Below are 27,289 nucleotides of genomic sequence, written 5' to 3' on the forward strand. Positions count from 1 at the left end.
CTCTATCGCAGGTAAGAGACTACTGACCAACATCTACAACAGACCTACTGGCTCCCATGGCTATTTGGACTACATTTCTTCCCACACTGCTTCCTGTAAGCACTCCATCCCCTACTCCCAATTCCTCCATCTATGGCGCATCTGCACCCAGAATGAGGTGTTCCAGACCAGGACCTCATTCTTTAGGGAACGGAGGTTCCCCTCTTCTATTATAAATTAGGCTCTCACCAGGGTCTCCTCTGTATCCAGCAACTCCGCTCTCACTCCCGATCTCCCCACTCGTAGCAAGGACAGAGTCCCCCTTGTCCTCACCTTCCATCCTACCAGCCGTCGCATAAAACATATAATCCTCCGACATTTGCGCCACCTCCAACGGGATCCCACACTGGCCACATCTTTCTATCTCCTCCCCTTTCTGCTTTCCATAGAGACCGTTAACCTCCGTAATTCCCTGGTCAACTCGTCCCTTCCCACCCAGACCACCCCCTCCCCTGGTACTTTCCTTTGTAACCATAGGAAATGCTACACTTGTCACTTTACCTCCCCCCTCGACTTCATCCAAGGACCCAAAAGGTCCTTCCAGGTGAAGCAGAGGTTCACCTGCGCTTCTTCCGACCTCATCTACTGCGTCCGCTATTCCAGGTGTCAACTTCTCTACATCGGTGACACCAAGCGCAGGCTTGGCGATCGCTTCGCCCAATACCTCCGCTCAGATCGCATTAATCAACCTGATCTCCCAGTTGCTCAGCATTTCAACTCCCCCTCCCATTCCAAATCAGACCTTTCTGTCCTGGGCCTCCCCCATGGACAGAGTGAGGCCCAGTGCAAATTTCAGGAAGAGCACCTTATATTTCGCTTGGATAGTTTACACCCCAGCGGTATGAACATTGACCTCCAATTTCAGGTAGTCCTTGCTTTCTCCCTCCTTCCCCTACCCTTCCCAGCTCTCCCCCAAGCCCACTGTCTCCGCCTCTTCCTTTCCTTCCCCAATGTGGTTCCCAGAATTAGACGCAATAGACCAGCTTGGGCCAAACTAAAGTTTTATGTAGGTTTAGCATAACCGCTGCTCACACCTCCCCACCCATCAGCTAATATATTTAGTGCATCGGTTTACAGAGCATAAAATATTATTAGTAATTTGTATTAATACTCTTGTCCTGCGGCCTTCAAAGGTTTACTTATATCTCCCTTTTTATAATTGTACCATTTTAATTCTCATGGCCTTCCATTTTTACAGAGCAAAGGTAACACTTAATCCTTTTTTTAGATTCCTTGTGCTTTGTGTCCTGCTCGCAACCTGCCTTTCTACATCTCAACAAAGTCTCCCACTGTTTCGATTTCATATTTATACTATATACTGATGGTTGTGATTTAATTCGATGATTAAAGATTGTGAGGAAGTTGATGCAGTAGTTTCCACAATCATGGCAACTTTGTCTCACTTAATTTTCAATTAAGAATTTTGGCACATACCTGTAAATCTGATTTGAAGATGTTATCCCTCAACCAATCTTCTAGAGAATAGAAGATTAGTTGTTGGATAATATCTTACAAATAGGAGCATAATAGTCTGAAACTGATGTGATGTTTTTGATTTACCTTCTGAATCCTAGTTGTATTTGTTCCATTGTCAGTTCTCTTTGTAGTTTGTTCTTTGTCTTCAGGTAACTCTTTGATCAGTATTTTCCTTTGTGAGCCTGGTTCTTGCCATGTTACTAATTGGTGTTCCTGCATTCCTTTTAATTCAGTTGAATTAAACTATTTGTGTTTCTTGCTTTGTTGTGCCTGAGATTTGGAGAGTCCGTTTGTTCTGATGTATAAATATCTAGCCCATTTATTTTTTTTACATAAATCAACCCAAAATAAATGGTGATATACAAGTTTCCATTATAAGATGTAAATAATTACACATCAATCTTTTGATGTGTAATACTTGGCATTTAAATAATATTATTGTTGAAATATTTACAAAATAATGCCTATGCATACTTAAATGACAATTCATTGTACTGGTTCATTTCAGGATTTTTATACCTTTGATACTATTAAGGATGTTATTCTAAAGAGCTGCAGAGATTGTATGCCTGATATTTATAGAACTGCAGATCACAGAAGCCTTTGAGGTATTCTGTATTAGGCTACCAGAAAAAAAAGCTTTTGTGTACTTATCATTAAATTGCAAGGATTTGAATAATACCCACCGGAATACCAAGCAAGGAAGGTTAGGAACAGAATACACAATGTAATCCCAGAACACTGTGGAAACATTGGGGGAAAAAATGCTGCTATCTATCTCTGCCTGCCTTTTTCTTTATTTAGCTGCAAATGACTCCTATTGCATGTATTTCCTGCCTGTAACCTTTGCTATTGCAGTCTTTTTATAGCATTTTTGATTTAAAATGTTTGTTGTCTTAAAACAGCTTTAACCTGGAATTATCATCGAACGTATGCATGCATAAGGCAGCATCTTCTCACAACTAGAAGGAATAATCTTTATCAAAAAATAAGTTGCTACATTTAAACATTGTTGTTCTGTGTCCTCTTCCTCCATGCCATTTCTGATTCCAATGTTAGGTGTTGCAGCTGGTTAAGGATTCCTGTTGCCCATTCTTTGTTTTAGACATCCTTGACACATTTAAAAAATTGTGCTTTTCTTGACTATGGATAAGGATAAAGATAAGGGGTGAGCCATATAGAACGGAGACGAGGAAACCATTTTTGTCCTCACAGAGAGTTGTGAGTCTGTGGAATTCTCTGCCTCAGAGGACGGTGGAAGCCGGTTCTCTGGATACTTTTAAGAGAGAGCTAGATCGGGCTCTTAAAGATAGCAGTCAGGGGATATGGGGAGAAGGCAGGAATGGGGTACTGATTGGGAATGATGAGCCATGATCACATCGAAGGGCCGAACAGCCTTACCTGCTCATATTGTATATTGGCTATTGTCTATAAAGTTTTTGATGCTTGACATTATTTATTCTATAACTGACTTTAATACCCTTAAACAATATTGGAGATAAAGGGTAATTAGGCTAGAATTTTTTTCTTTAGAGTATATTAAGATGTTTCAATGGCACTTTTTTGTCACATGTACCGAGGAACAGCGAAATTCATTTTTGTACCCAGTTCAGTACGAGTATCACTATGCATAAGCACTTAGATATGTCTTAGACATGCATCTCAGATACACTGCAAGTGTATAGAGTCATAGAGTGATACAATGTGGAAGCAGGCCCTTCGGCCCAACTTGTCCACACCAGCCAACATGTCCCAGCTACACTAGTCCCACCTGCCTGCGTTTCGTCCATATCCCTCCAACCTTGTCCGAACCATGTACCTGTCTACCTGTTTCTTAAACATTGGGATAGTTCCAGCCTCAACTATCTCCTCTGGCAGCTTGTTACATACACCCACCACCCTTTGTGTGGAAAAAAGTTACCTCTCAGATTCCTATTAAATCTTTTCTCCTTCACCTTAAACCTATCTACATCTTGTCCTCGATTCCCCTACACTGGGAAAGAGATTCTGTGCATCTACCCAACTTATTCCTCTCATGATTTTATACACATCTATAAGATCACCCCTCATCCTCCTGCGCTCCCAGGAATAGAGACCCAGCCCATTCAACCTCTCCCTACAGCTCAGACTTTCTAGTCCTGGCATCATCCTCGTAAATCTTCTCTGAACCCTTTCAAGGTTGACAATATCTTTCCTATTACATGGTGTCCTGAACTGAACACAATACTCTAAATGCAGTCTCACCAATGTGTCTTATACAACTGCAGCTTGATCTCCCAATTTCGATACTCAGTGTGACTGCAACATTGACCTTCCAACTTATATAGTAGTATTAATGTTACATCCCAACTTCTATACTCAATGCTCTGATTTATAAAGGCCAGGAGATTCCACCTTCAGGGAACTATGCACAGTTATTCCTAGATCCCTCTGTTCAACTGCATTCCTCAATTCGCTACCATTTACCTTGTACGTCCTATTTTGATTTGTCCTGCCAAGATGTAGCACCTTGCATTTATTAGCATTAAACTCCATCTGCCATCTTTCAGCCCACTCTTCCAAATGGCCTAAATCTCTCTGTAGACTTTGAAAATCTACTTCATTATCCACAACACCATCTATCTTAGTATCATCTGCACACTTACTAATTTAATTTTCCACTCCATCATCCAGATCATTGATGTACATGACAAACAACAGTGGACCCAACACAGACCCCTGAGGCACCCCACTCGTCACTGGCCTCCAACCTGACAAACAGCCACCATTACTCTCTGGCATCTCCCATTCAGCCACTGTTGAATCCATCTTGCTACTCCACCATTAATACCCAACAATTGAACTTTCTTAATGAAACTTCCATGAGGAACCTTGTCAAAGGCCTTACCGAAGTCCATATAGACAACATCCACTGCTTTACCCTCATCAATTTCCCTTGTAACCTCTTTGAAAAATTCAAGAAGATTAGTCAAACATGACCTTCCAGGCACAAATCTGACTGTTCCTAATCAGACCCTGTTAATCCAGATGCTTATATATATATATTATCTCTAAGTATCCTTTCCATTAATTTGCCCACCACTGACATCAAACTAACAGGCCTATAATTGCTAGGTTTACTCTTAGAACTCGTTTTAAACAATGGAACAACATGCGCAGTACGCCAATCATCCGGCACTATTTCCGTTTCTAATGACATTTGACATATTTGATTTCAGCATCTGCAGTTCCTTCTTAAATACTTATGAGAGTATTGGGTGCCTGTTGTACTAACTTTTTAGTAAGAGCACAAACGTACAACAGGTAAGTGGAAACAATACCAACATTCTTGCATGAATTTAGCTCCAACACCAACAAAAAATGTCATGTTTTTTTGCTGATCCCCTCACACCCCCCTTGCCTGAGTTGTTGCATTTAAAAAAGTAAGAAATGTGCATTTTAGGAACCAAACTTTTTTGAACGGGCAGTTGTCATTATTTCTTTGTTGCACCTGGGCATTTTCCACAAGAATATCTGTTGAGTACTTCTGTTGTGAACCGCTGTCCCAGCCAGGGTGGTTGATGGTCTCATATGGACCATTTTTCCTGTGGTCAGACATGGTGCTACATCATTCCATGAAAGACTGTCACTGCAGGGTTTTTATTTTCACTCAGGAGCCACTGCTTTTTGTTTCAGCAAACTGCCATTTATCGAGTTCAGACTTGCAATATACTTCCTTTAACACTCGATTTTCAGGCTGAATCTCTCCACTAAAACACTTCCAACTCAGCACCAGCACTTAAGTAAAGATTTTTACCAAATGCTCATGCTCTTTGTAAAATGTGTAATATCTACTTGTAAAAAAAAGGACAATTACTAAAAGCAATTGTTGCCGGGAAGAAATAGTTGTGAGATTTTCTTGGATGAGTACTTGAGCTTGTCATCTCTGGCTGAAACATTTAGGATTTATAGAGATCTTATGGGAGACGGCAGAGAAGGGTGAAGTGATGCATTTTGATAAGAAGGAGGAGAGGCAATATAGACAATGTGAAAGCAGCTGCAGGAGAATAAAGACGTGCCTTCATGTTCGCAAAGCTTTGAAGGTTGCAGGTCAGCTTGGGGAGGATGTGAAAAAGAACATAAATCATTGACAATATTAACTGACATGCTTCAAACAGGATTTCACTCATTTCTGGGTGCTAATTGCTTCTGAGACACACCCTGTTTATTGCAGTGATCTCAAGATATTGGAAAAATACTCTCAATGCTATCTCTGCAAAATCCTCCAAACTAACTGGAGGGAAAATCAAAACAACATCAGTGTTCTCTCCCAGGCCAACATTCCCAGCATTGGCCTTAATTATCATCAGAACTACGACACTGGAGTGGCCATTTTGTTTGCACGCCTGATTTAAGACTCCTGGAATATTTCCAAGCTCTATCATGGGAAGAGATTCCAGGCAGACATGAAAATATTCCAAATAAACGCAAAAACCTTCATGAAGAAATGTAACATGCTTTACAGTGAATGGCAGGGCTCCGGGGATAGTTGTAGAGCAGTGTAATCTAGGGATGCAGGTGCATAGTTCTTTGAAAGGAGTTATGATGGTCGCAAAGATTTTCAGCACATTGGCCTTCGTCAGTCAGGGTATTGAGTATAGAAGTTGGGATCTTATATCACAGTTGTACAAGACTTTGATGAGGCCACCTTTGGAATGTTGTGTTCAGCTTTGGTCACCCTGTTATAGGAAAGATGCTTCAAGGGTCTCGACCCGAAACGTCACCCAGAGATGCTGCCTATCCCGCTGTTACTCCAGATTTTAAAGGGCAAAGGACATTCATTGTCACATACACAATTTTTGGTGCAGTGAAATTTGTGTTGCCATTTGCAGCACACTAATAAAAATAAAACACAACATTAAAGAACTTGACATTAAACATAAAAACATCCCCCCACAATGGTTCCCACTGTGAGGGAAGGCAGCAAAGTCCAGTCCTCTTTCTCTTGTTCACCTGGGGTCGGGGCCTATTTGAGGCCTCCGCAGTCGCCGCGACAGCTGCCCGATGTCTCAGACCGTCCCGCCGGATGATGGAGCTCATTTTTGTGTCTATAGGAAAGGGCGCAGAGATGATTTACAAAGATGTTGCCAGGATTCGAGGCCTTGAGCCATTAGAAGAGGTTGGGCAGACTAGGACTTTATTCCTTGGAGCACTGGAGGATGAAGAGTAATCTTACCGAGGTGTATAAGATCAGGAGAGGAGTAGATAGGAAGTAGAGGTATAGAGAACCAGTGGAAGAGGGGGGAAAGATTTAATATAAACCCGAGGAGCAACCTTTTCATACAGAGGGTGGTGTGTATATAAAACAAACTGCCAGAGGAGGTAGTTGAGGCAGGTACTATCACAACATTTAAGACATTTGGAAAGGTACATGGATAGGATAGGTTAGAGGGATCTGGGCCAAATGCAGGAAGGAACTGCAGATGCTGGTTTTAAACCAAAGATAGACACAAAATGCTGGAGGAACTCAGCGGGACAAGCAGCATATGTGAATAGATGGAATGGGTAATGTTTCGAGTTGAGACCCTTCTTCAGCATCTTGGTCTGTGTGGGCAAATTGGGTCAAAGGGCTTGTTTCCTTGCTGTGTGACTCTGCTGGGAAACTCTGGCCCATCACTACTCAAAGTGAAGGAGGTGGGGATGACACTGAGAACTCCAGGCCAGGCATTGTAAGCATAAAGAAGCACTGCATAAATGGTAGAAGGAGTATCACAGCACACAAATATAAGCATTCATCAAAATAAATTGTTAGGCTGACACAGCATGCTTGGTTTAGATTTTCCTTCCTTTGAAATATGATGAAACCTGACTTGTGGGATGAATGGACAGCTGCTCTGTTATTTATGCATTAACTCATGCAAAATGAGGGAGAGAGAGAGAGAGAGAGAGAGCTATTAAAGAACTTCATATTATCCAGCCACAGGAAATTAGGAATAAGGGGGGTGGATGCAAGGGAACAGTGTATTCTTGCACACTTTAATCACCACAAAACACAGTGAAGAAAACAAACTGTTTCTGCTGGACAGTTTTTACGAGCCCCTCAGTACAGATCTTAACTTCCAGTGATCACAGAAGGATGACTGCTGATTCACTACCATCCAATTTACACACAAACACAATTGAATATTTATCCCTTTGAATCAAAACAGTGTTGGATTCTAACAGTATCTTACTGACACCTTATTTGTCATTGATGCTTTTGGCTGGATTTGTCTTTACCTGTACAAATTAACCAGTACAATGGATTAACATCAATTGGAAATTTGTTATTAATCCACTATGCAGGTAGAGACTTGAGGACAAATAGTTAGATATAACAAGGAAAGATATTACAGCTTAAATAAATAAAAAAACATGATTTACTCTACACTTTACTGTTCTTTCGGATATGGGTATTATTGGCAAAGGCATGATTTGTTGTCCATCCTTCATTGGCCTTGTAAAGAGTCATAGAGTCTTCTTCTTCTTGCGTATGGCGTGCACAGCCTAAAGTGGTAGGACAACTTGTTCTATTTGATCTTATTTGATGTGCACGCCGGGTTGATTGGATTCGTTGAAACAGGGCAGATCACGTGAAGATTGCAATCTTCCACCCAAAGTCATAGAGTGGAAACAGGCTTTTCAGCCCAACTGGCCCAACATGTCCCAGCTACACTAGTCCCACATGCTGTGCTTGGTCCATATCCCTCCAAACATGTCCTATCCATGTACCTGTCCAACTGCTTCTTAAATGATGGGATAGTCCCTGCCTCAACTACCTCCTCTGGCAGCTTGTTCCATACACCCACCACTCTGTGTGAAAAAGTTACCCTCAGATTCGTACTAAAGAATTTCCCCTTCACCTTGAACCTATGTCCTCTGGTCATCGATTCCCCTACTCTGGGCAAGAGACTCTCTGCATTTACCCGATCTATTCCTCTCATGATTTTGTACACCCCTAAAAGGTCTACCCTCATCCTCCTGCGCTTCTTCGAATAGAGACCCAGCCTACTTAACCCATCCCTATAGCTCACGCCCTCTAGTCCTGGCAACAACCTCGTAAATCTTTTCTAAACCCTAACATGGTGCCCAGAAATGAACACAATATTCTAAATGCAGTCTCACCAATATCTTATACAACTGCAATATGACTTCCCAACTTCTATACTCAATACTCTGACTGATGAAGGTCAATGTGCCAAAAGCCTTTCTACCTGCGACTCAACCTTTAAGGAACCATGCACCTGCACTTCTAAGTCCTTCTGCTCTACAACTCTCCCTAGAAGCCTACCATTCACTGTGTAGGCCTTGCCCTTGTTAGATTCCCAAAATGCAACACCTCACACTTCTCTGTATTAAATTCTATCAGCCATTCCTCAGCCCACCTGGCCAATGGATCCAGATCCTGCTGCAATCTTTCACAACCATCTTCACTATCTGCAAAACCACTAACATTTGTATCATCAGCAAACTTGCTAATCTAGCCCTGTAAATTTTCATCCAAGAAACAACAAAAGAAACAACTAGCAATGCCATGTGCTAGTAAGAGTTGAGTATGATAGGTTTTCAAATTGCTTTATCCATGTGATGAATTTAGATCCACACTTTTGTTAGGCAGGGAAGGTTCATTATGCTTGTATTGCTTTGAAGGATACATAGTGCTGGAATAACTCAGCAGGTCAGGCAGCATCTCTGGAGAACATGGATAGGTAATGTTTTGGATCAAGACCTTCTTTTGACTGGTCTGCAGAATAGTCTCGAACCAAAACGGCACCTGCCCATGTTCTCCAGAGATGCTCCTGACCTGCTAACATACACCAGTACTTTGTGTCCTTTTGTGTATTAACCAGCATGTGCAGTTCTTTGTTTCTACATCTTGCTTTGATAGATCTTTTTCTTATCGAGTCCACACACAAGATTAGAAGTTGTTCAGCCAAAGCTGAACACACCTCTCGGCATCTGCATACAATGGTGTCTGTCTTGTTGCTTCTTGTGCTTCTTGTGCGTGGTAGTGGAAAGATTGGTGGAAACAGGGCCACGACGTGAACGCTCTTTCCTTGACCCTGCTTTCAAAGATGAAGGAGTAGTAACGTATTTGCAAAATCAGGATGGTATCTAACTTTGTGGAGAATTTGCAGCTGGTGAGATTTCCATGAGTCAGCTTCCATTGTCTATCTAAATGCAAATTTAATGGGTTTTGGACATGCTGTCAAAGAAGCCTTTGCCATTCACTGACCAAATCATCCTGGCAGTACTTACAGCAGCCAAGAGTGTTTGTGTTGGATGTTGTTTAGGTTGGTTGAGTATATTGTTAAATGTATCGAAGTACAGTGAAAAAGTTTGGTTGTGTGCTAGCCAGTCAGTGGAAACACTATACATGATTACAATCGAGCCATCCACAGTCTACAGATACATGGAAAAGGAAATAACATTTAGTGCAAGATAAAGTCCAGTAAAGTCCAATTAAAGATAGTCTGAGGGTCTATGAGGTAGATTGTAGCTCAGAACTGCTCCCTAGTTTTTAATAGGATGGTTCACTTGCCTGATAACAGATGGGATGAAGCTCCCATTAATGCAGTGATGGAGTGCCGGTGAGCAGGTTGCTTCATCCTGAATGATATTGAGCATCTGCAAGCCGACTGCCTCGCCTGCAGGGGGTCCATTGTTTCGACTTTCTTTTGTTTTTTTTAGGATGCCCAAAAGTATGTTTTAGTGGTTCTCTGTATGTTTTGAGTGGGGGGTGGTGGGGAGGAATAGGGCAAAACTGTTTTTCAGGCACCTACCTCGACGGAGTTGCAACTTTCTTCCTTGTCGCTTCATCGCCCTCCCTCCTCACGGCCTTACAGCTGGTTTGGTGCGGCCTTTCCCGGATTTGGGCCCAGAGCTTCAGCGGCGGTGCAGCGGGAACTTTAACATCGCGGAGTGGGGTGTCACCTTGCCGGGGGTCGCAGGAGAAGCTCTCCGACCGCTTGCCGGTGGCCTAAAACATCTTGGAGCCTCGGTCTGTGGAGCTTCTGGCGGCAGGCGTGGAACGGACCTTCCATTGTGGGGCGGGCGATCACTCACCGGGGGTCGCCGGAGGAGAACTCCGATCGCTGGCCTGCAGCCCACAACATCTTGAAGCCACAGTCTCTGGTTAGGAGATGGATGATTTAGGCGCTCTGGGCCGCGGGGTGTGCTCGACCCATCCCAACCAGAGGGCTTGAACATCGGGCAGTCCGTAGCGGTGACTACGGAGGGTCAGGGCCCCGACCATGGGTGAACAAGGGAGGAGGAGGAGGAGGACTGTCTGAACTGTATTGCCTTCCACCACAGTGAAGAATGTTGTGGTGGATGTCTGTGTTGAATTAAGTTTATTATGTCCTTTTCTAATTGTAACGCTGCATGGTAAATTAATTTCACTGCACCTTATGGTGTACGTGACAAATACATTTGAATCATTGAATTTGAACCTTCTTGGAGCTTTAGTCATATAGGGAAATGGAATGTTATTTCTCTCTTGGCTTAGTCTTGTAAATGGTGAACATATTTTAGGTGAGTCACTTGCAGGCAACTCACAAACCTACAAATCTTTTCTGTTGTCATTATACATCTATGAAGATAGATACAAAATGCTGGAGTAATTCAACGTTTTGTATCTTAGGAGAAAAGGAATAGGCGACTTTTTGGGTCGAAACCCTTCTTCAGATTTCCTCAGTCTGAAGATCAGCACAAAAAGCTGAAGTAACTCAACAGGATAGGCAACATCTCCGGAGAGACGTCACCTATTCCTTTTCTCCGAAGATGCTGCCTGATCTACTGAGTTACAACAACATTTTGTGTCTATCTTCGGTGTAAACCAGCATTTGTTGTTCCTCCTACACATTATACTTCTATGGATTGGTTTAGCTGAGTTTCTATGACCTTTGGGCATTAATATGGAGATTGTGTAGTGACAATACTGTTGAATATCAAGAATAGATTGTCAGATTATACTGTAGACATTATTTGAATTGCATTAGCTAACAATATTGTGACCATCTGTGTATTTATTGTGATCTGCAGTATTAGAACAAGGGAAGAAATACAATTGTAATCACTGCAGGCAGACAAAATTAAGATTCATGTCAGAGAATGTTGTGTTCTTTGAGTTGACATTCTCCATTTAATATTTTGTTTCTGATATTTGTACTTCAAACTTTGCACTCACAATGTGACCTGAGATGGTATCGGCACTGGAACTGAGACTAAGGATGAGCATAACTGAAATAGCTGCACTAAAAAAATGATTGCAAAGGGAAATCTTGTTTACTCAAGCATGGAATGAGATTAATATTTATTGTCATGGGAGCTAAAATGACTTACTACCTTGACCTATAACAAGAAACAGCAACGTGAAGGATAGTTGTGGAGAATATTAAAAATAGAGAAACTGCGCCACAAATACAAACAAGCTGCTCCGAACTCCGGGGGTCAGGCATCATCTGTGGATGCAAATGGAAGATGACATTTTGGATTGGGACTCTTCTTTAGACTGATGGAGTAGATAGGATATAATTGATTGAAAGGGGTGAGGAGAAGGGGCGCGGCAAGTGCTAGCCACCTTAAGTGTCTCAATAAATAACCATCCCTGCGTTAAAAGTGTCATTTCAACAGCACCGATTTCCATTATTCTCCCAACCCACATTTACCAGGCAATTTTATGTTAATCCCAGGTGCCTGACAGGCTGAGGAGATGATATACTTAAAAGTGGATGTAGCATGACAGTAATATGTGCCCTTGTTCTCTTGCACATACAGCATACAATCTGCCTGACTTCCAAAAAGCATAAAGAATTTATAGCAATGTTGTTATGTATGTGTAAATAGCTTCAAACTTGAGTCTGAAAAAGGGTCTCAACCCGAAACATCATCTATGCATATTCTCCAGAGATGCTACCTGACCTGCTGAGTTACTCCAGCACTTGCTATCCTTTTTTATTCAAACTATGTTTGCCATCATATAAAACTATTGACACTTATTCGTGGTTTACTTAAACTCCATTTGCCTGGAGTTTGCGATTAATTGCATTTTTTTCCCTGGGGACATTTTGAATTGAAATTGTCACAATGAGTCTCATGATTCAAATTCATGATATGTTGTAATTAATTTTAAAAAACATTACACTGGAAGCTGGTCCCTTTGTTCGCCACTCTTCATAAGTGATAGTCACAATTGGGAGTTACAGGAGTTGACCAGTAGTCCTTTGAGGAGCCTCTGGATCTAATCATAAAGGACTAATGGGAATGAATGGATTTGTGGTGGGATTGGTTAGGCTGATGGTTAGCTGTCAGGCATGGTGGAAGAAGGGCACAGGTGGAGGGTTTTCTTGGCAGAATAGAGTAATGAAAGTGCCAAATGTGTGTCATGAGCTAGGATATTATGGGTATGTACTCAGCGTGCATTATGACGATGTGGTTCTTCTGAGGTAGGTAAATGGTTTCCATGGCAACTCGTATAATGTGACTACATTTATTTTGGATGCATGTTCTTGGGAGTTGAATTGGTGCTCTGTCCTTCATCAGTGCCTCCAGATCTGCACTGAAAACTGGGGTGTATGTTTCAGCCACTGACTGACATAGAAACATAAAAAAATAGGTGCAGGAGTAGGCCATTCGGCCCTTCGAGCCAGCACCGCCATTCAATATGATCATGGCTGATCATCCAACTCAGTATCCCGTTCCTGCTTTTTTTTTCCCACATCCCTTGATTCCTTTAGCCCTAAGAGCTAAATCTAACACTCTCTCTTGAAAACATCCAGTGAATTGGCCTCCACAGCCTTCTGTGGCAGAGAATTCCACAGATTCACAACTCTCTGGGTGAAGAAGTTTTTCCTCATCTCAATCCTAAACGGCCTACCCCTTATTCTTAAACTGTGACCCCTGGTTCTGGACTCTCCTAAATTCAGGAAAATGTTTCTTGCATCTAGCCTGTCCATCCTTTAAGACTGCATTCTACAAGCGGTGCAAAAGCTTTCACCCTCATCTGTGGCTGCAGATTAAAAAAAACTCCCCTCTGCCATCTGTACATCTGGCTTTTATTGATGCTGGCAAATGTGAACTGGCTTTAAACTGATCAGTGTGGTTTGGTAATATAGCCAGCAGCAACTCATTTATTGCTGGCTGATCCCAGAACTGTTGAATCAGAGCAATTTACAGCACCGAAGGAGGCCATTCAGCCTATCGTGTTCAAACCAGTCGGACAAAGTAGATAGTGATCGACTTCATGAAGTGAAGCGGTACACATACCCCAGTTTGCATTGATGATTGAAAGATTCAAATTCTTAGGAGTAAATATCACCAACAACTTCTGGACCATCCATATTGAAGCAATGGGGACGAAAGCACACCAACACCTCTACTTCCTTAGAAGGCTTGGGAAGTTGGAATGTTACTAACAACTCCCACCTACATCTACTGATGCGCTGTAGAAAGCATTTTATTGGGATGCATCACAGCTTGGTTTGGGAACATCTCCATCCAAGACTGCAAGAAATTGCAGCACATTTTGGATGCAACCCAGCCCATCACACAAACCAACCTACTTTCCATTGTCTCCATTTATGCCTCACGCTGCCTCGGCGAGGCCAGCAACATAATCAAGGATGAGTCGCTCCTTGGCCACTCCCTCTTCTCCCTTCCCCCATCGGGAAAAGGTTATTGAAGTGTTAAAACGCACACATCCAGATTCAGGGACAGTTTCTTCCCAGCTGTTATCAGGTAGCTGAACCATCCTACCAACAACTAGAGACCAGTCCTGAGCTACAATCTACCTCATTGGAGACCCTCTTTTGATCAGACTTTACTGGACTATAACTTGCACTAAACGTTATTCACGTTACACCCTTCATCATGTATTTGTACAATGTGGATGGCTCAATTGTAATCATGTATTGTATTGTCTTTCCACTGACTGGTTAGCATACAACAAAAACTTTTCACTGTACCTCAGTACACATGACAATAAACTAAACTATATTAAACCAACTAAATTAGACTAAACTAAAAAGAGCTAGTTAAGGTGATTCCACTTTCCGACCCTTGGTCCGTTGCCCTGAGAGTTCTGGCATGGAGAGATTTAGTATTTTTGTTCTCAGGTTAATAAGGTTGCAACAACATTGTTGTGTCTGACCTATAGCTGGACAAATAGCCTTGGGTCAATTCCACATGCTGATCTTACACAAATTTTTTATTGTATTCTAATTTTAGTCCCTGCTGATTATTTGAACAGACATCACGAGAAAATGTTTAGGTTCAAGAGTATTTAGGGCCTTAAATTAGAAAAAAATATCTCAGTTTATTTTGATTAAAAACTAGATGAGGTGGTCACTTTTCACCATTTTATGGTGATGCACTAAAATCTTTTGCATTAAGAGCATTTCAAACCTAACGTGTGCACATCCTATGGTCTGCACCGCTCACCACATGTCAATGAAGAACAAGAAATTTTAAAAACATCTGACAAACACCTTTATAATATGAAAATGCCCTTCTATCATCTAAATAAGTGGATGCACACAAGTGTTTTTTTATTGGGTGAGATATTATCTCAAAAATGTCCAACACCTTTATAATAAGGAACACTGACATTAAATGTGCATGAATTCCAGGACACCTGGCTGGAATCTCATTTCTTTAACTCATACACAATCCAAGAGACTATGTACAACACAACAACTGGAATATCAGTGATGTAGCAGGAGAATGGTTATTCTGGTTTTTCTGGTCCCACCACGTTGAATTTCAGCCTTCAGTATTGAGGAGTGTCTTTGAGGTTGCACTCAGGACTAGGGTTTTTTTGCTCTGGTATCATGATTATTCATTTACTGAATTGGTTTTGTTTATTATATATTATCTGAATGTATTGCGTTTACAAGTCCATTATGCTGCTGGAAGTACGAATGTTATTCTGTTATTGGTACATATGACAATTATACTCTCGTCTCATTGGGTTGGGGATCTCGACCTTCAGTCAACCTTCAGTAACCTTCAGGGGCATTATTGAACTGGACCTCCAATACAAGGGAGGCATCAATGTCAATGTTGCCCATCAGTATCAGCAGTTTCAGCCTTGACCTTCGGTGTCAGTGGGTTGGAGGTCTCAACCTTTATTGTCGAGGGTTTGGGAACATGGGAACTTTAGTATGAGATAATCTTGGTGGTTTCTTTCAGTATCGGGATTGCAATGATGCCAGCATATAGCCTTGAGGAGTTCAGGAATCGCAACATATAATATAAGGGAGGTTGGGAGTCTCTACCTTCAGTATTGAGGGGGTGGGTTGGGTGTCTTAGTCCATGGTTCGTACATATGACAATTATACTCTTGATGTTCTTGATGCTTTTGACTCTCCTGACTTTGACTCATTGGGTTGGGGACATTGGCCTAGAACAGGGGGGTTATATAATTGGCCTTCCATAATAGTGGTTGGGGGAGGTTGGCCTGAAGTATGTGTGTAATGGAGGTGTAGGCCTCTCACCCAATTTTATGACGTTTCCTAATCATTGCTTCAAATCAGATTTAGAATCAAAGGACCCAGCCCTTTAAACCTGAGATATGTAGGACTGAATGGCTCAAGAATTTTTCCATCCTGCGCCAGGATGATGTGGGAATAACAATAATTTATGAAGGACTCAGTGCAGCACTGACAGAGAATAACTTATTTGCTTTTTGAAAAGTTAAAATATTGTTTTAGCAATATTTCTGCAGTGAATCTATCTGCAATTCTGTGAAATCTTTTTTATTGCCCTCATCCTCATTCTCAATAGACAATAGACAATAGGGTGCACGAGTAGGCCATTCGGCCCTTCGAGCCAGCAACGCCATTCAATGTGATCATGACTGATCGTCCCCAATCAGTACCCTGTTCCTGCCTTCCCCCCATATCCCCTGACTCCGTTATGTTAAAGAGCCCTATCTAGCTCTCTCTTGAAAGCATCCAGAGAACCTGCCTCCACCGCCCTCTGAGGCAGAGAATTCCACAGACTCACCACTCTCTGTGAGAAAAAGTGTTTCCTCGTCTCCGTTCTAAATGGCTTACTCCTTATTCTTAAACTGTGGCCCCTGATTCTGATCTCCCCCAACATCGGGTACATGTTTCCTGCCTCTAGCATTCCAAACCTTTAACAATCTTATATGTTTCAATGAGATACCCTCTCATCCTTCTAAACTCCAGAGTGTACAAGCCCAGCTGCTCCATTCTCTCAGCATATGACAGTCCCGCCATCCCGGGAATTAACCTTGTAAACTTACGCTGCACTCCCTCAATAGCAAGATGTCCTTCCTTAAATTAAGTGACCAAAACTGCGCACAATACTCCAGGTGTGTTCTCACTAGGACTCTGGACAACTGCAGAAGGACCTCTTTGCTCCTATATAGAATTCATCTTGTTATAAAAGCCAACATGCCATTCGCTTTCTTCACTGCCTGTTGTACCTGCATACTTAAGGGCCTGTCCCACTTGCATGCGATTGCATGCGTCTGGCGCGACCTAATGTGGTCGCTTGAGGCATACGGGTCGAGCGGGGCCGGTCCCACTTCCAGGCGCGGAGGCGTACGGAGTTGTGCGGGGCTGGTCCCTACATTGCGCGGGGCTCCGAAAATCCCGCACAGTCCGAAAATTACGAGCGCCAACGGACTGTCGGCCCGATGGCGCATTGAAGGCCTACACAGCGTATTGACAGCGTACACAACTTCTTGACGTCGTAGGCAGCGTCTTGATGGCATACGGCATGGCGTTGCGTAATGACATCACCGCCCGACGCCGTGCGACGTCCAAATTCAGTCGGTCCGCCTCCTGCCCAGCTGATTGGTAAGTATGACGCAAATCATGTCACGCGCGTACTTAGGGCGTGCTTTGCGCGTACTAAGCGTTTACTTACCGCAAACTTAGCGCGAACTCCGCTTCCGTTTGGTTGCGCCAAACGCATGCGCATGCAAGTGGGACAGGCCCTTTACTTTCATAGACTGATGTTCAAGGACGCCCAGATCCTATTGTACTTCCCCTTTTCCCAACTTGACGCCATTTAGATAGTAATCAGCCTTCCTGTTTTGCTGCCAAAGTGGATAACCTCACATTTATCTGCATTAAACTTCATCTGCTATGCATCTGCCCACTCCCCCAACCTGTCCAAGTCACCCTGCATTCTCATAGCATCCTCCTCACAGTTCACACAGCCACCCAGCTATGTGTCATCTGCAAATTTGCTAATGTTACTTTGAATCCCTTCATCCACATCATTGATGTATATTGTAAATAGCTGCGGTTCCAGCACCGAGCCTAGCGGTACCCCACTAGTCACTGCCTGCCATTCTGAAGAGGTAACAATCTTTTGAAACACAGAATGAAAAGCTAGCATTAAAGAAATAGAAATTCTTTACAAGACCAGTTTCATTTTAAATATATACATCTCTATGTACCAAAATTAGAGATGGGGAATACTAAGAATCAGAGATACTTTTGCTCCTATATTAAAGCGAAAATATTGCAGATGCTGGGGAACTGAAATAAATTCCAGATAAAGTGAGTCTTCTCCGCTGGTCAGGCAGCATCTGCAGAAAGGGAAACAAAGAAAGGTTTTGGCTTTGTGACTTTTCATCACAATCTGGACGATGAATGATGATTGATATAAATGCCCCTATTTGTCAGCTTTCTGGCCTCATGAGTGCTGCCAGCATTCTCTGATCTTGTTTAAGTCACAATCAAGCACCAAACTGACCGAGCGTGTCAGTGCAGCACCTTGTAAATCCACCAGTAATCTTAGCAATGCCTCTCAATGAAGCCCAAGCAACAGAGAGTTGACTGAAGGAAGGCCAAGGTTATTGAAGTTTACTTTCTATTTGCACACATTTCAAAGTGAAAGTCTTAGTGTCACTGCATATCGAACTAACACAGTTCATAACAGATCGGTAGATTACCACCACGTCTGATCGAATACCGTGATTATATGTTATTTACCCAGTTTTATGACAGAGATTAATCTTTAAAAAATGATTATTCTGACAGGAAGCTGGGGATTCACTGCAAGCTTTCAGTCCACTACTTCTTTCAGTAAAAATAAGAAACTGCAGATGGTAGTTTACCGAGGAACGACACCAAATGTTGGAGCAACACAGCGGGTCACACAGTTATCCATGGAGAACATGGATAGGTGACGTTTTGTGTCAAGACCCGTCTTTAGATACAGGTAGAGGCCTCAGGTTTAATCTAAACCCAAAACATCACCCAACCATGTTCTCCACGGATGCTGCTTGTTTGGCTGAGTTCTCCAGCACTTTGTGTTTTTCTGTGCTCCTTTCATTTTTGTGTAACGCTCAGGTAGAAATGAACTGAGTACTGTTAATTGGTCCATGGGCAGAAAACATACAGTAGGAATGAATGGGTTGTTTCTGAGCTGGGAGGCTGTGATGAATAAGGTGATAGAGTGTTTACTGCTGGTGCCCCTGGTGTTAGAAGTACAAATTCCTGGTTTAAATGGAGGACCAGTATGTCCTTGTGTGCTGAGATGCAAAGCTCCAAAACAGCCCGAGTTGTGAGAATGTGGAGAGGAATCAAATGGATGTGGAGAAGCTAATCATGCTGATAGATTGGACGATGCTGGTGCTTGGAGTCATCTGTATGTTTTGTGTACAAATCATCTTAAAAATTACCTGCTGCTTCAGCAAACAATTAGGAAAGCAAACAGTATGTTCAACATGTCTGAAGAAGAGCCTTGACCGGAAACATCAACAATTCCTTCTCTCCAGCTGCTTGTCCTGCTGAGTTACTCCGGCATGTTGTGTCTATCATAGGTGTAAACCAGCATCAGCAGTTCCTTCCTACACAAACTGTATGTTTACCTTTATTTCGAGATTATTTGGGTGGAAGAGAAAACACTCTTGAAGTCAATAATGCATGGTCCCATATAGTGTACAGGTCTGGTCTCCCCACTTGAGGCTATCAGACTTTTGGCACGGTGCTGTAGTTAGTAGCATGGCTGCCTTGGAGCTCCAATAGCCCAGGTTCAACCCTGACCACTGTTGCTGTTTGTGTGGCGTTTGCATTTTTCTCCCAATTGCCTGGGGATTCCTCCAACATCAGGTTGGTTAATACATTGGCCAATATAATGTTTAAGAAAGAACTGCAGATGCTGAAAAAGTGGAAGGTAGACACAAATGCTGGTGTGGGGATGGGGGGAGTGGGAAGAAGAAAGGAAGAGGCGGAGACAGTGGGCTGTGAGAGAGCTGGGAATGGGGAGGGGAAGGAGGGAGAAAGCAAGGACTACCTGTAATTAGAGAAGTTAATTTTCATACCACTGGGGTGTAAACTACCCAAGCAAAATATAAGGTGCTGCTCCTCCAATTTGCAGTGAGACTCACTCTGGGCATGGAGGATGCCCAGGACAGAAAGGTCAGATTTGGAATAGGAGGGGCAGTTGAAGTGCTGAGCCACCGGGAGATCAAGTTGGTTAATGCAAACTGTGCAAAAGTGTTGGGCAAAACGATCGCCAAGCCTATGCTTGGTCTCACCGATATAGTGCAGTTGACACCTAGAGCACCGGATGCAATGGATAAGGTTGGAGGAGGTGCAGGTGAACCTCTGCCTCACCTGGAATGACTGCTTAGGTCTTTGGATTTGCCATGAGAGGTGATATTAAGAAGACTGAGCCTGCACTTGAATGTGTTTTGAAGAATAAAGGCTGATTTCATTGCAACATACAAAATCCTTAGTGGTCTTGGCAGGTCAGATGTTTCCCCTGGCTGATATATCTAGAACCAGGAATGACGATCTGAAAATAAGAAACTGGTCATTCAACATAATGATGAGAATAAATTGCTAAACAGAGAGGATGGTGAGGAAGGCTGTGCCAGCTCAGTTGCTGAGTGCAATGCACGGGTCAATGGATCTTTGGCCGTTAAGAGAATCATGGCTCATACAGTTAGTGCAAAAACGTGGCACTGAGGTAATAGCTCAGCCCATGACCTTATTGAAAAGCAGGTTAAATGTGAGTGTCTGAGTGGCCTGCTTCTCGTTCTGTTTCTTAAGCTCTAATGGGAAATGCGCGAGGTTTTACAGTTTTGTGTAGGAGGAAGAATTCCAGAAGAAATATGTTGTTAAAATCAAAAATAGTGGCAGAAAGATAATGCAGTTGCAATAACACTTTGAGGAGTTTGATATGAAAGCTTTTTGCTGGTTTTAACAATGTTAAATTGCCTTAAAAGTTTTAAAATTGCAAAGGAATTTGTGAACATGCATTTTACACTGACCCTTTGGGCTCTAATTTGGCTGTTCACTTAAGAGGCTGGAGTTCTTGACGGGAAGAAATCAAAGCCATTACACATGATTGCTTGTAATTACTGACCTCATGCAGAAAATTATTAGAGTTGTAATTATTATAACATTCATTGTGTTTTTTTCCAACTTATCTACACAGCCACAGATAGGTTAGTGAGCTATGATTATAGATGGTAGAATCACAATTAAACAGACGTATTTGAACAACTCTCATCAAGGCCAGATATGAAACTTACATATAATGGATATTGTTAACGTGCTTTTGTTAAAAGATTTTCTTCTGGTTTATACTTCACATGTTGAATGAAAGTTTCCTTTTTTTTTACTGATTGCAGAATGGAATGGGAAACCTAAAAATCACAAATAAAGGGATAAGACTGGAAGGCAAATCTGAATTCTTTCTTCCATTATATGTCAAAGAAGTTCATTCACGTAAGGTAAGTAGGAACAGTCCCAGCTGTGATATAAGTATGAAATTACTTGCAGGTTTTGTAGCCCAATAAAAAAACAAATTAACATTAAACCCTTCTTTTTCTTACACCTTAAATTTATGTGCGTATACGCAATGCAACCTTGATATAACAATAGACAATAGGTGCAAGAGTAGGCCATTCGGCCCTTCGAGCCATTCAATGTGATCATGGCTGATCACCCCTAATCAGTACCTAGTTCCTGCCTTCTCACCATATCCCCTACTCTGCTATCTTTAAGAGCCCTATCTAGCTCTCTCTTGGAGAACCGGCCTTCTGAGGCAGAGGATTCCACAGACTCACAACTCTCTGTGTGAAGAAGTGTTTCCTCATCTGCGTTCTGAATGGCTTACCTCTTATTCTTAAACTGTGGCCCCTGGTTCTAGACTCCCCCAACATCGGGAACATGTTTCCTTCCTCTAGCATGTCCAAACCCTTAATAATCTTATATGTTTCAGTAAGATACCCTCTCATCCTTCTAAACTCCAGAGTATACAAGCCCAGCCACTCCATTCTATCAGCATATGACAATCCCGCCATCCCGGGAATTAACCTTGTAAACTTACGATACACTCCCTCAATAGCAAGAATGTCCTTCCTCAAATTAGGGGACCAAAACTGCACAAAATACTCCAGGTGTGGTCTCACCCTGTACAACTGCAGGACCTCTTTGCTCCTCTACTTGACTCCTCTTGTTATGAATGCCAACATGGCATTCCCTTTCTGCCTGCTGTACCTGCACACTTACACCTTATACATAGCGCAGTTTTTGACATAGGATGTCTTTGATCATGTGTCCAATGTTGGAAATTACGTAAATATTAAGTTGATTTATAACATGGATAGCTTACAATGTTACCCTGTGCACCAGCACCGTATCGAGGTTGTACCGTCTTTTTAAAATTCAAACAATTTTTTCAAATTGCTCTTCTGATTCTCCCTACTTATGAGTAATAGCGTGGCATTGGCTTGGACTGCCAGTAATTATTGAACAATAATCTTTTTTTCCCCTGTTAAGATACCTCAGCATCATTTTTGGTTTGCCTGAATTCTACAATTAAAATAATTGTTAAGAAATTGCCTGCAACACTTTTAGAAGTCTACAGCTATTGTTTGCAGTAAACAGTATATATTACTTAACAAAATTTCATCAAATTTGCCCGCCCTCTGTTTTTTCAGGAGTGCAGAGCTGTGCAGAACTCAGTTATTGGCCATTACAAAATGCAACTATTCATGTTGCGAACATATGTCAGAGGTTTACTCACACGGGGCAATTTGTTCAGTTAATTTGATTGTTTTCCCATTAAAAGCAAATACGTTTTGAACACTGACATTACCACCTGAAACGTGTTGAAAGTTAGTAATAGAAAGTTTGTGCCGTCTTATACTTGAGAGACATGGATGAAGAAAAGGCAAAATGGACTCTCAAGTATAAAACATCAGTGATTACTTATGCTCCAGTCACTCCCTCTTTCTCCCTTCTCCTGTCGAGCAGTTGATACAAAAGCTTGAAAGCACGTACCACCAGATTCAGGAACAACTCGTTGCTCACTGTAATCAGAATACTAAATTAACCCCTCATAAGCTAAGCATTTAGTTCAGATCTCACAACCCACTTCATTGTGACCCTGGCACCTTTTTTGTATCTGCACATTCTCTGCAGCTGTAACACTATATCACTGTAAAACTATATTCTTTACTTTGTTTATTTTTCTATTTGCATTCATTGGCTGTTGTACATGTGTATGCCTTAAATCGTTCTTATGTGTGTTATGATTTGACTGAATAAATATTCAGGAACCAATGCTTAAGATCTAACACCAAGTTCAATGTTTGAAATAATCCTATAGAATGGGTTAAAAGGGCTGCAATATCTTGCAACCGTCCTGTCCTTTGCATCTTTCCAATGGCATTGACCTGATGAAATGGCTTTTGTCACCTCTGTGGGCACTCATTTTAACTTTTCTTAACCTGGTAACTAATTGTTGATACTTTCAACAGAAAATAAAAATTGCTTGAAGTATACAGTATACATTATACATTAAAATCTAGAAATTAAAAGTTAAAAATAATCCCTTAAAAAGCAAATATTTATTTTCATGGTACTGCTCCTAAGGTCGGAAGAGCTGCTGTTTGAAAGATAAGGATTCTAAAAGCAGCACGTTATTCTTGAAAATTACAAAAAAAACTGCAGATGCTGAAAATCTGAAATTAAAAAAATGTAACGGTTGAAGCACTCACAGGACAGGTAAACTCTAAAGGGCCTGTCCCACTTGGGCGACCTAATCCGCAAGTTCTGGCGAGTTTGCCCTCGACTCATACTCGCAGCATAGTCGACACGAGGTCGTAGGTCTTCGTAACTCTCCTTCATGCTCGAGAGTGGTCTCCGCATACTGGAGGCCTCAGCTAGGGCGTTTTTTTCAATAAGTAAAAAAATGCCCGCGAGTAAAAAAAGGTCGTCATGGAAAAAATCACTACTTTTTTTACTCGTAGGTTTAGTCGTAGTAGGTCGTAGTAGGTCGTTGTAGGTCGGCATGTTAGTCGTAGGTAATCGAGGGTAGTCGAAAGTAGTCTTAGATAGTCTTTACCATAGTCGAAGGGAGGTCAAAGGAGATCGAAGGAGGTCATCTTCACTCTCCACTATTCCGTGTCCAATTTTAGCAAAGTTAGTCATAGCTAGTTGTAGCTAGTCAAAGCTGGTCTTCAACTTAGTCGAAAGAGGTCTTCAACGTCATTTTTTCAAACTCTTCTGAACTCGTCAATTAGGTTGCCCAAGTAGGACAGCCCCTTCATTTATTTTCCACCGATACTGGCTGAACTTTTAAATGCTGTCAGCATTTTCTGAAATTACAGCATATTATTAGGACATAGAACTAAGGTGAGAGGGGAAAGATTTAATTGGTGCCTGAAGGGGCTGCCCCACTGCGATGACCTAATCTGTGAGTTTAGACGAGTTTTCCCTCGACTCAAACTCGCAGTATGGTCGACACGTGGTTCTAGGAGGTCCAATGAGGTCACTGCAACTCTCCTTCATGCTCGAGGGAAGTTCCTGAATACTCGCGGTCTCAGCTAGGTAGCGGAAAGATTTACAGCATGTTGAAAAATTTTCCGCGAGTAAAATTTGGTTGCCATGGTTCTTTTGAACTTGTAATGCAGGGGAATGGGGTCGCTATTTAGTTACAGGCAGTCGAGGGCAGCCATAGGAAATCTCCTTCGCTGACCAGGCATTTTAATTGGCTCACTGGAGTTTTCAAGACCATGGAAAACCGACTGGTAGGTTAAATGCCCGTTAAGCTTCATTAAATGTTGTCTGACTTCTTAAAAGTGTCTCCACTCCTTCACCATCCTTTCCCCCCCCCCTTTCTCCTCTACTTCTCTCCTCTCTCTTTCCCCTTCCCCCCCCCCTTCTCTCCCCTTCTCTCCCTCTCTCCCCCCCCCCCCCCCGCGCTCTCTAAAGGACTTACCGTACACTGTGCACTCGTCTTTTACCTTCCTCTTCATTTCAGACAGCGCTCCCCCGCTATCCCTGGCCCCCGCCTTTGCGATGTGTTTGTGCGTGTGTATGTGTGTGTGCGGTTGGTCGATCCAGCTCGCGGTTTCATCACTGATGGTCGATCCAGCTCAAGGTTTTCATGGCGAGTGCCCTCGAGCTTCAAGGTCGAAGACACTCTTCTGAATTCGCAGATTAGGTCGCCGCAGTGAGACAGCCCCTTGAGGGACAACTTCAGGTACTATAACAACTATGGCATGGCGGATGATGCCGTGTTGATAATGACTACACCAAAACTCTCAGTAGGGTGTACTCATGTGATATGATATATTTCAAGTAGACAATAATGATGAGAAGGTCGGAGTCCGCAAGGGGGCACAGACCCTTATTATCAGTTTACATGTAAAGAGGCAATGGCGATCTTGGGCTTGTCCGGGCAGCTCAGTCCTGGTTTCGCAGGGGAAGAGGTGGTGATCACAGGCGTATTCCTACAGTTCATTCATTCCTCATTAGGCTTGTCCTGGCAGCTCAGTTATGATCTCGTAGCAGGAAACGTGGCAATCTTAGGCTTGCCCCTGCAGCTCACTCTTGCCTCGAGAGTGGTAGTCTCAGACTTGTCCTGGTGGCTCAGCCTTGGCCTTGAAGAGAAAACGCTGGCTGCCTTGGACTTGCCTTGAAGAGGAACAGACTGGTTCCACCAAGATGCAGCACAGAACGCCACAAGAGATCTTTTTTTCCATGTGGCTATTAAACTGTACAACGCCTCCCCACTCTGTCATGGGGTAGACTGAGACTGACTTTCCTCCCTCCCACCCCCTTCTCCCCAATCTTTGTGCATCCCCAATCCTCGACTTTCCACTCGTCACTTTAATTTCATGTTTCATGTATTGTTGTGATGTATGACTGTTGTCAGACCAATTTCCCACCTAGGAGAAATAAAGTTCTATTTTATCGTATAGTCTGCCTTGGCGATCTTGGGTTTGTCCCAATTGCTCAATCTTTGCCTTTGAGTGCAGGCTTAGTCCCTCATTTCTGTGGGTAGGAAAGGAAACGATGGCTGTCTAGAGCTTGCCCCAGTTGCTCAGTCTGAACCTCAAAGAAGGTGTTGGTTATCTAGAGCATACCCCAGCTGCTTAGTCGACCTTGTAGTAGTCTTGGATGTGTCCCAGCTGGGAACACAGCTGGTAGGAAGGCTCCCTACTTTCTCTCCCTTCCTCTCCTCCTTCCTTCCTCCCTCCTCTCCTCCTTCCTCTCTCACCCCTTTCTTACTCCTGCTCTTTTTCTGGCTGGATGTGCGTTGACATTTAAGGAGGAGGGCGACGAGGTTTAGGTGGGCCAAGCTATCAACAGCTAATTGGACCTCTCTGTTCCTTGTTTGTCAGTGGCCTCAGCTCAGTCAGGAGTTCTGCCCAGGATATTTTCTGGTTTGCCACTGTTTTCCGGAGGCAAGACACTGTTTATGGTGCTGAAGGGCTGGCTTCTCCTGGCCTGTCTGCTGGTGACGGGAATCAGAGCGGCACCCAAGAGAGGCGGCACACTCCATTTAAACAGCATTTGGACAGGTAGGTTTAGAGGAATATGGGCCAAACATGGGCGGTGCGACTAGTGTAGATAAGACATCTTGGTCAACTTGGGCAAGTTAGGCCAAAGGGTCTGTTTCCATGCTGTATGCCTCTATGACTCTACAACTGGCAAGGGGATGAAATTGGTTGACTGTGGAATATGGACATGGGCTCGTTCTACTCAATCTGCCACATAGGTTTGTGCTGACTGCTCTGATAGCTCTGTATAGCAAATGCTCCCCAAGATTATCATCAAATGAGAGTGTCTGCAAGGATAATGGTCTCAAACAAGCTAATGGCTGTCAAAGTGATTGCCAAAATATGGCAGAGTTTCCTGAAATGTAATTTCAGTCTGGAAAATAATTGAACATGGGAGCTGTGAAGAATAATTTTAGAATAGTTTTACTTCTTGATTAGTAAGGGTGTCAGTGTTCAAATGGAGAGAAGGCAGGAGGATGGGGTTGAGAGGGAAAGATAGATCAGTCATGATTGAATGGCGGAGAAGACTTGATGGGCCGGAGGGCCTAATTCTGCTCCTACAGCTTATGAACTAATGAAAAAATGATTGGTCACAGAGGTGCATAGGAAGGAGGTCTTCTGTTGAAGGCGTGGTGGGGTAAGAAGGTGTTCAGATCCTCTAAGTAGATGGTTATGGGGCAGCAAAAACAATCAGGTATCAATCCCAGGAATATTGTGGCAATAACTTGAGTATGGTACAAGGTGAGATTTAATGCCTTGCCAGTCTACCCAGCTGCATCACCACCCTCAGACAGTTCTTAATGCTCTCCATTGCTATCACGCACACCAATCAATATTCAGCCATTCAATTCACATGTTCTATCTAATCCTGAAACACTTTGTACTATTGCCAGCCTCAATTACATTTTCAGTCTATTCAAAAACATTCTATTGACTCTCTTACAGAAGAAGGCATTAAAAAAAAAT

General features: G+C 42.7%; 1 protein-coding gene across 1 annotated transcript in view; it reads left to right on the forward strand.

Annotated features, from left to right (window-relative positions):
* Nucleotides 1–27,289, forward strand: part of LOC129697235 (zeta-sarcoglycan) — an 877,180-nt gene that overhangs the window by 644,456 nt on the left and 205,435 nt on the right. The window contains exon 3 of the mRNA XM_055635588.1: nt 21,158–21,259. Coding sequence (XP_055491563.1) covers nt 21,158–21,259 — 102 coding nt within the window. The remainder of the gene's footprint in view (nt 1–21,157; nt 21,260–27,289) is intronic.

This window comes from Leucoraja erinacea, chromosome 1 (assembly GCF_028641065.1).
Source record: "Leucoraja erinacea ecotype New England chromosome 1, Leri_hhj_1, whole genome shotgun sequence".
Classification (NCBI taxonomy): domain Eukaryota; kingdom Metazoa; phylum Chordata; class Chondrichthyes; order Rajiformes; family Rajidae; genus Leucoraja; species Leucoraja erinaceus.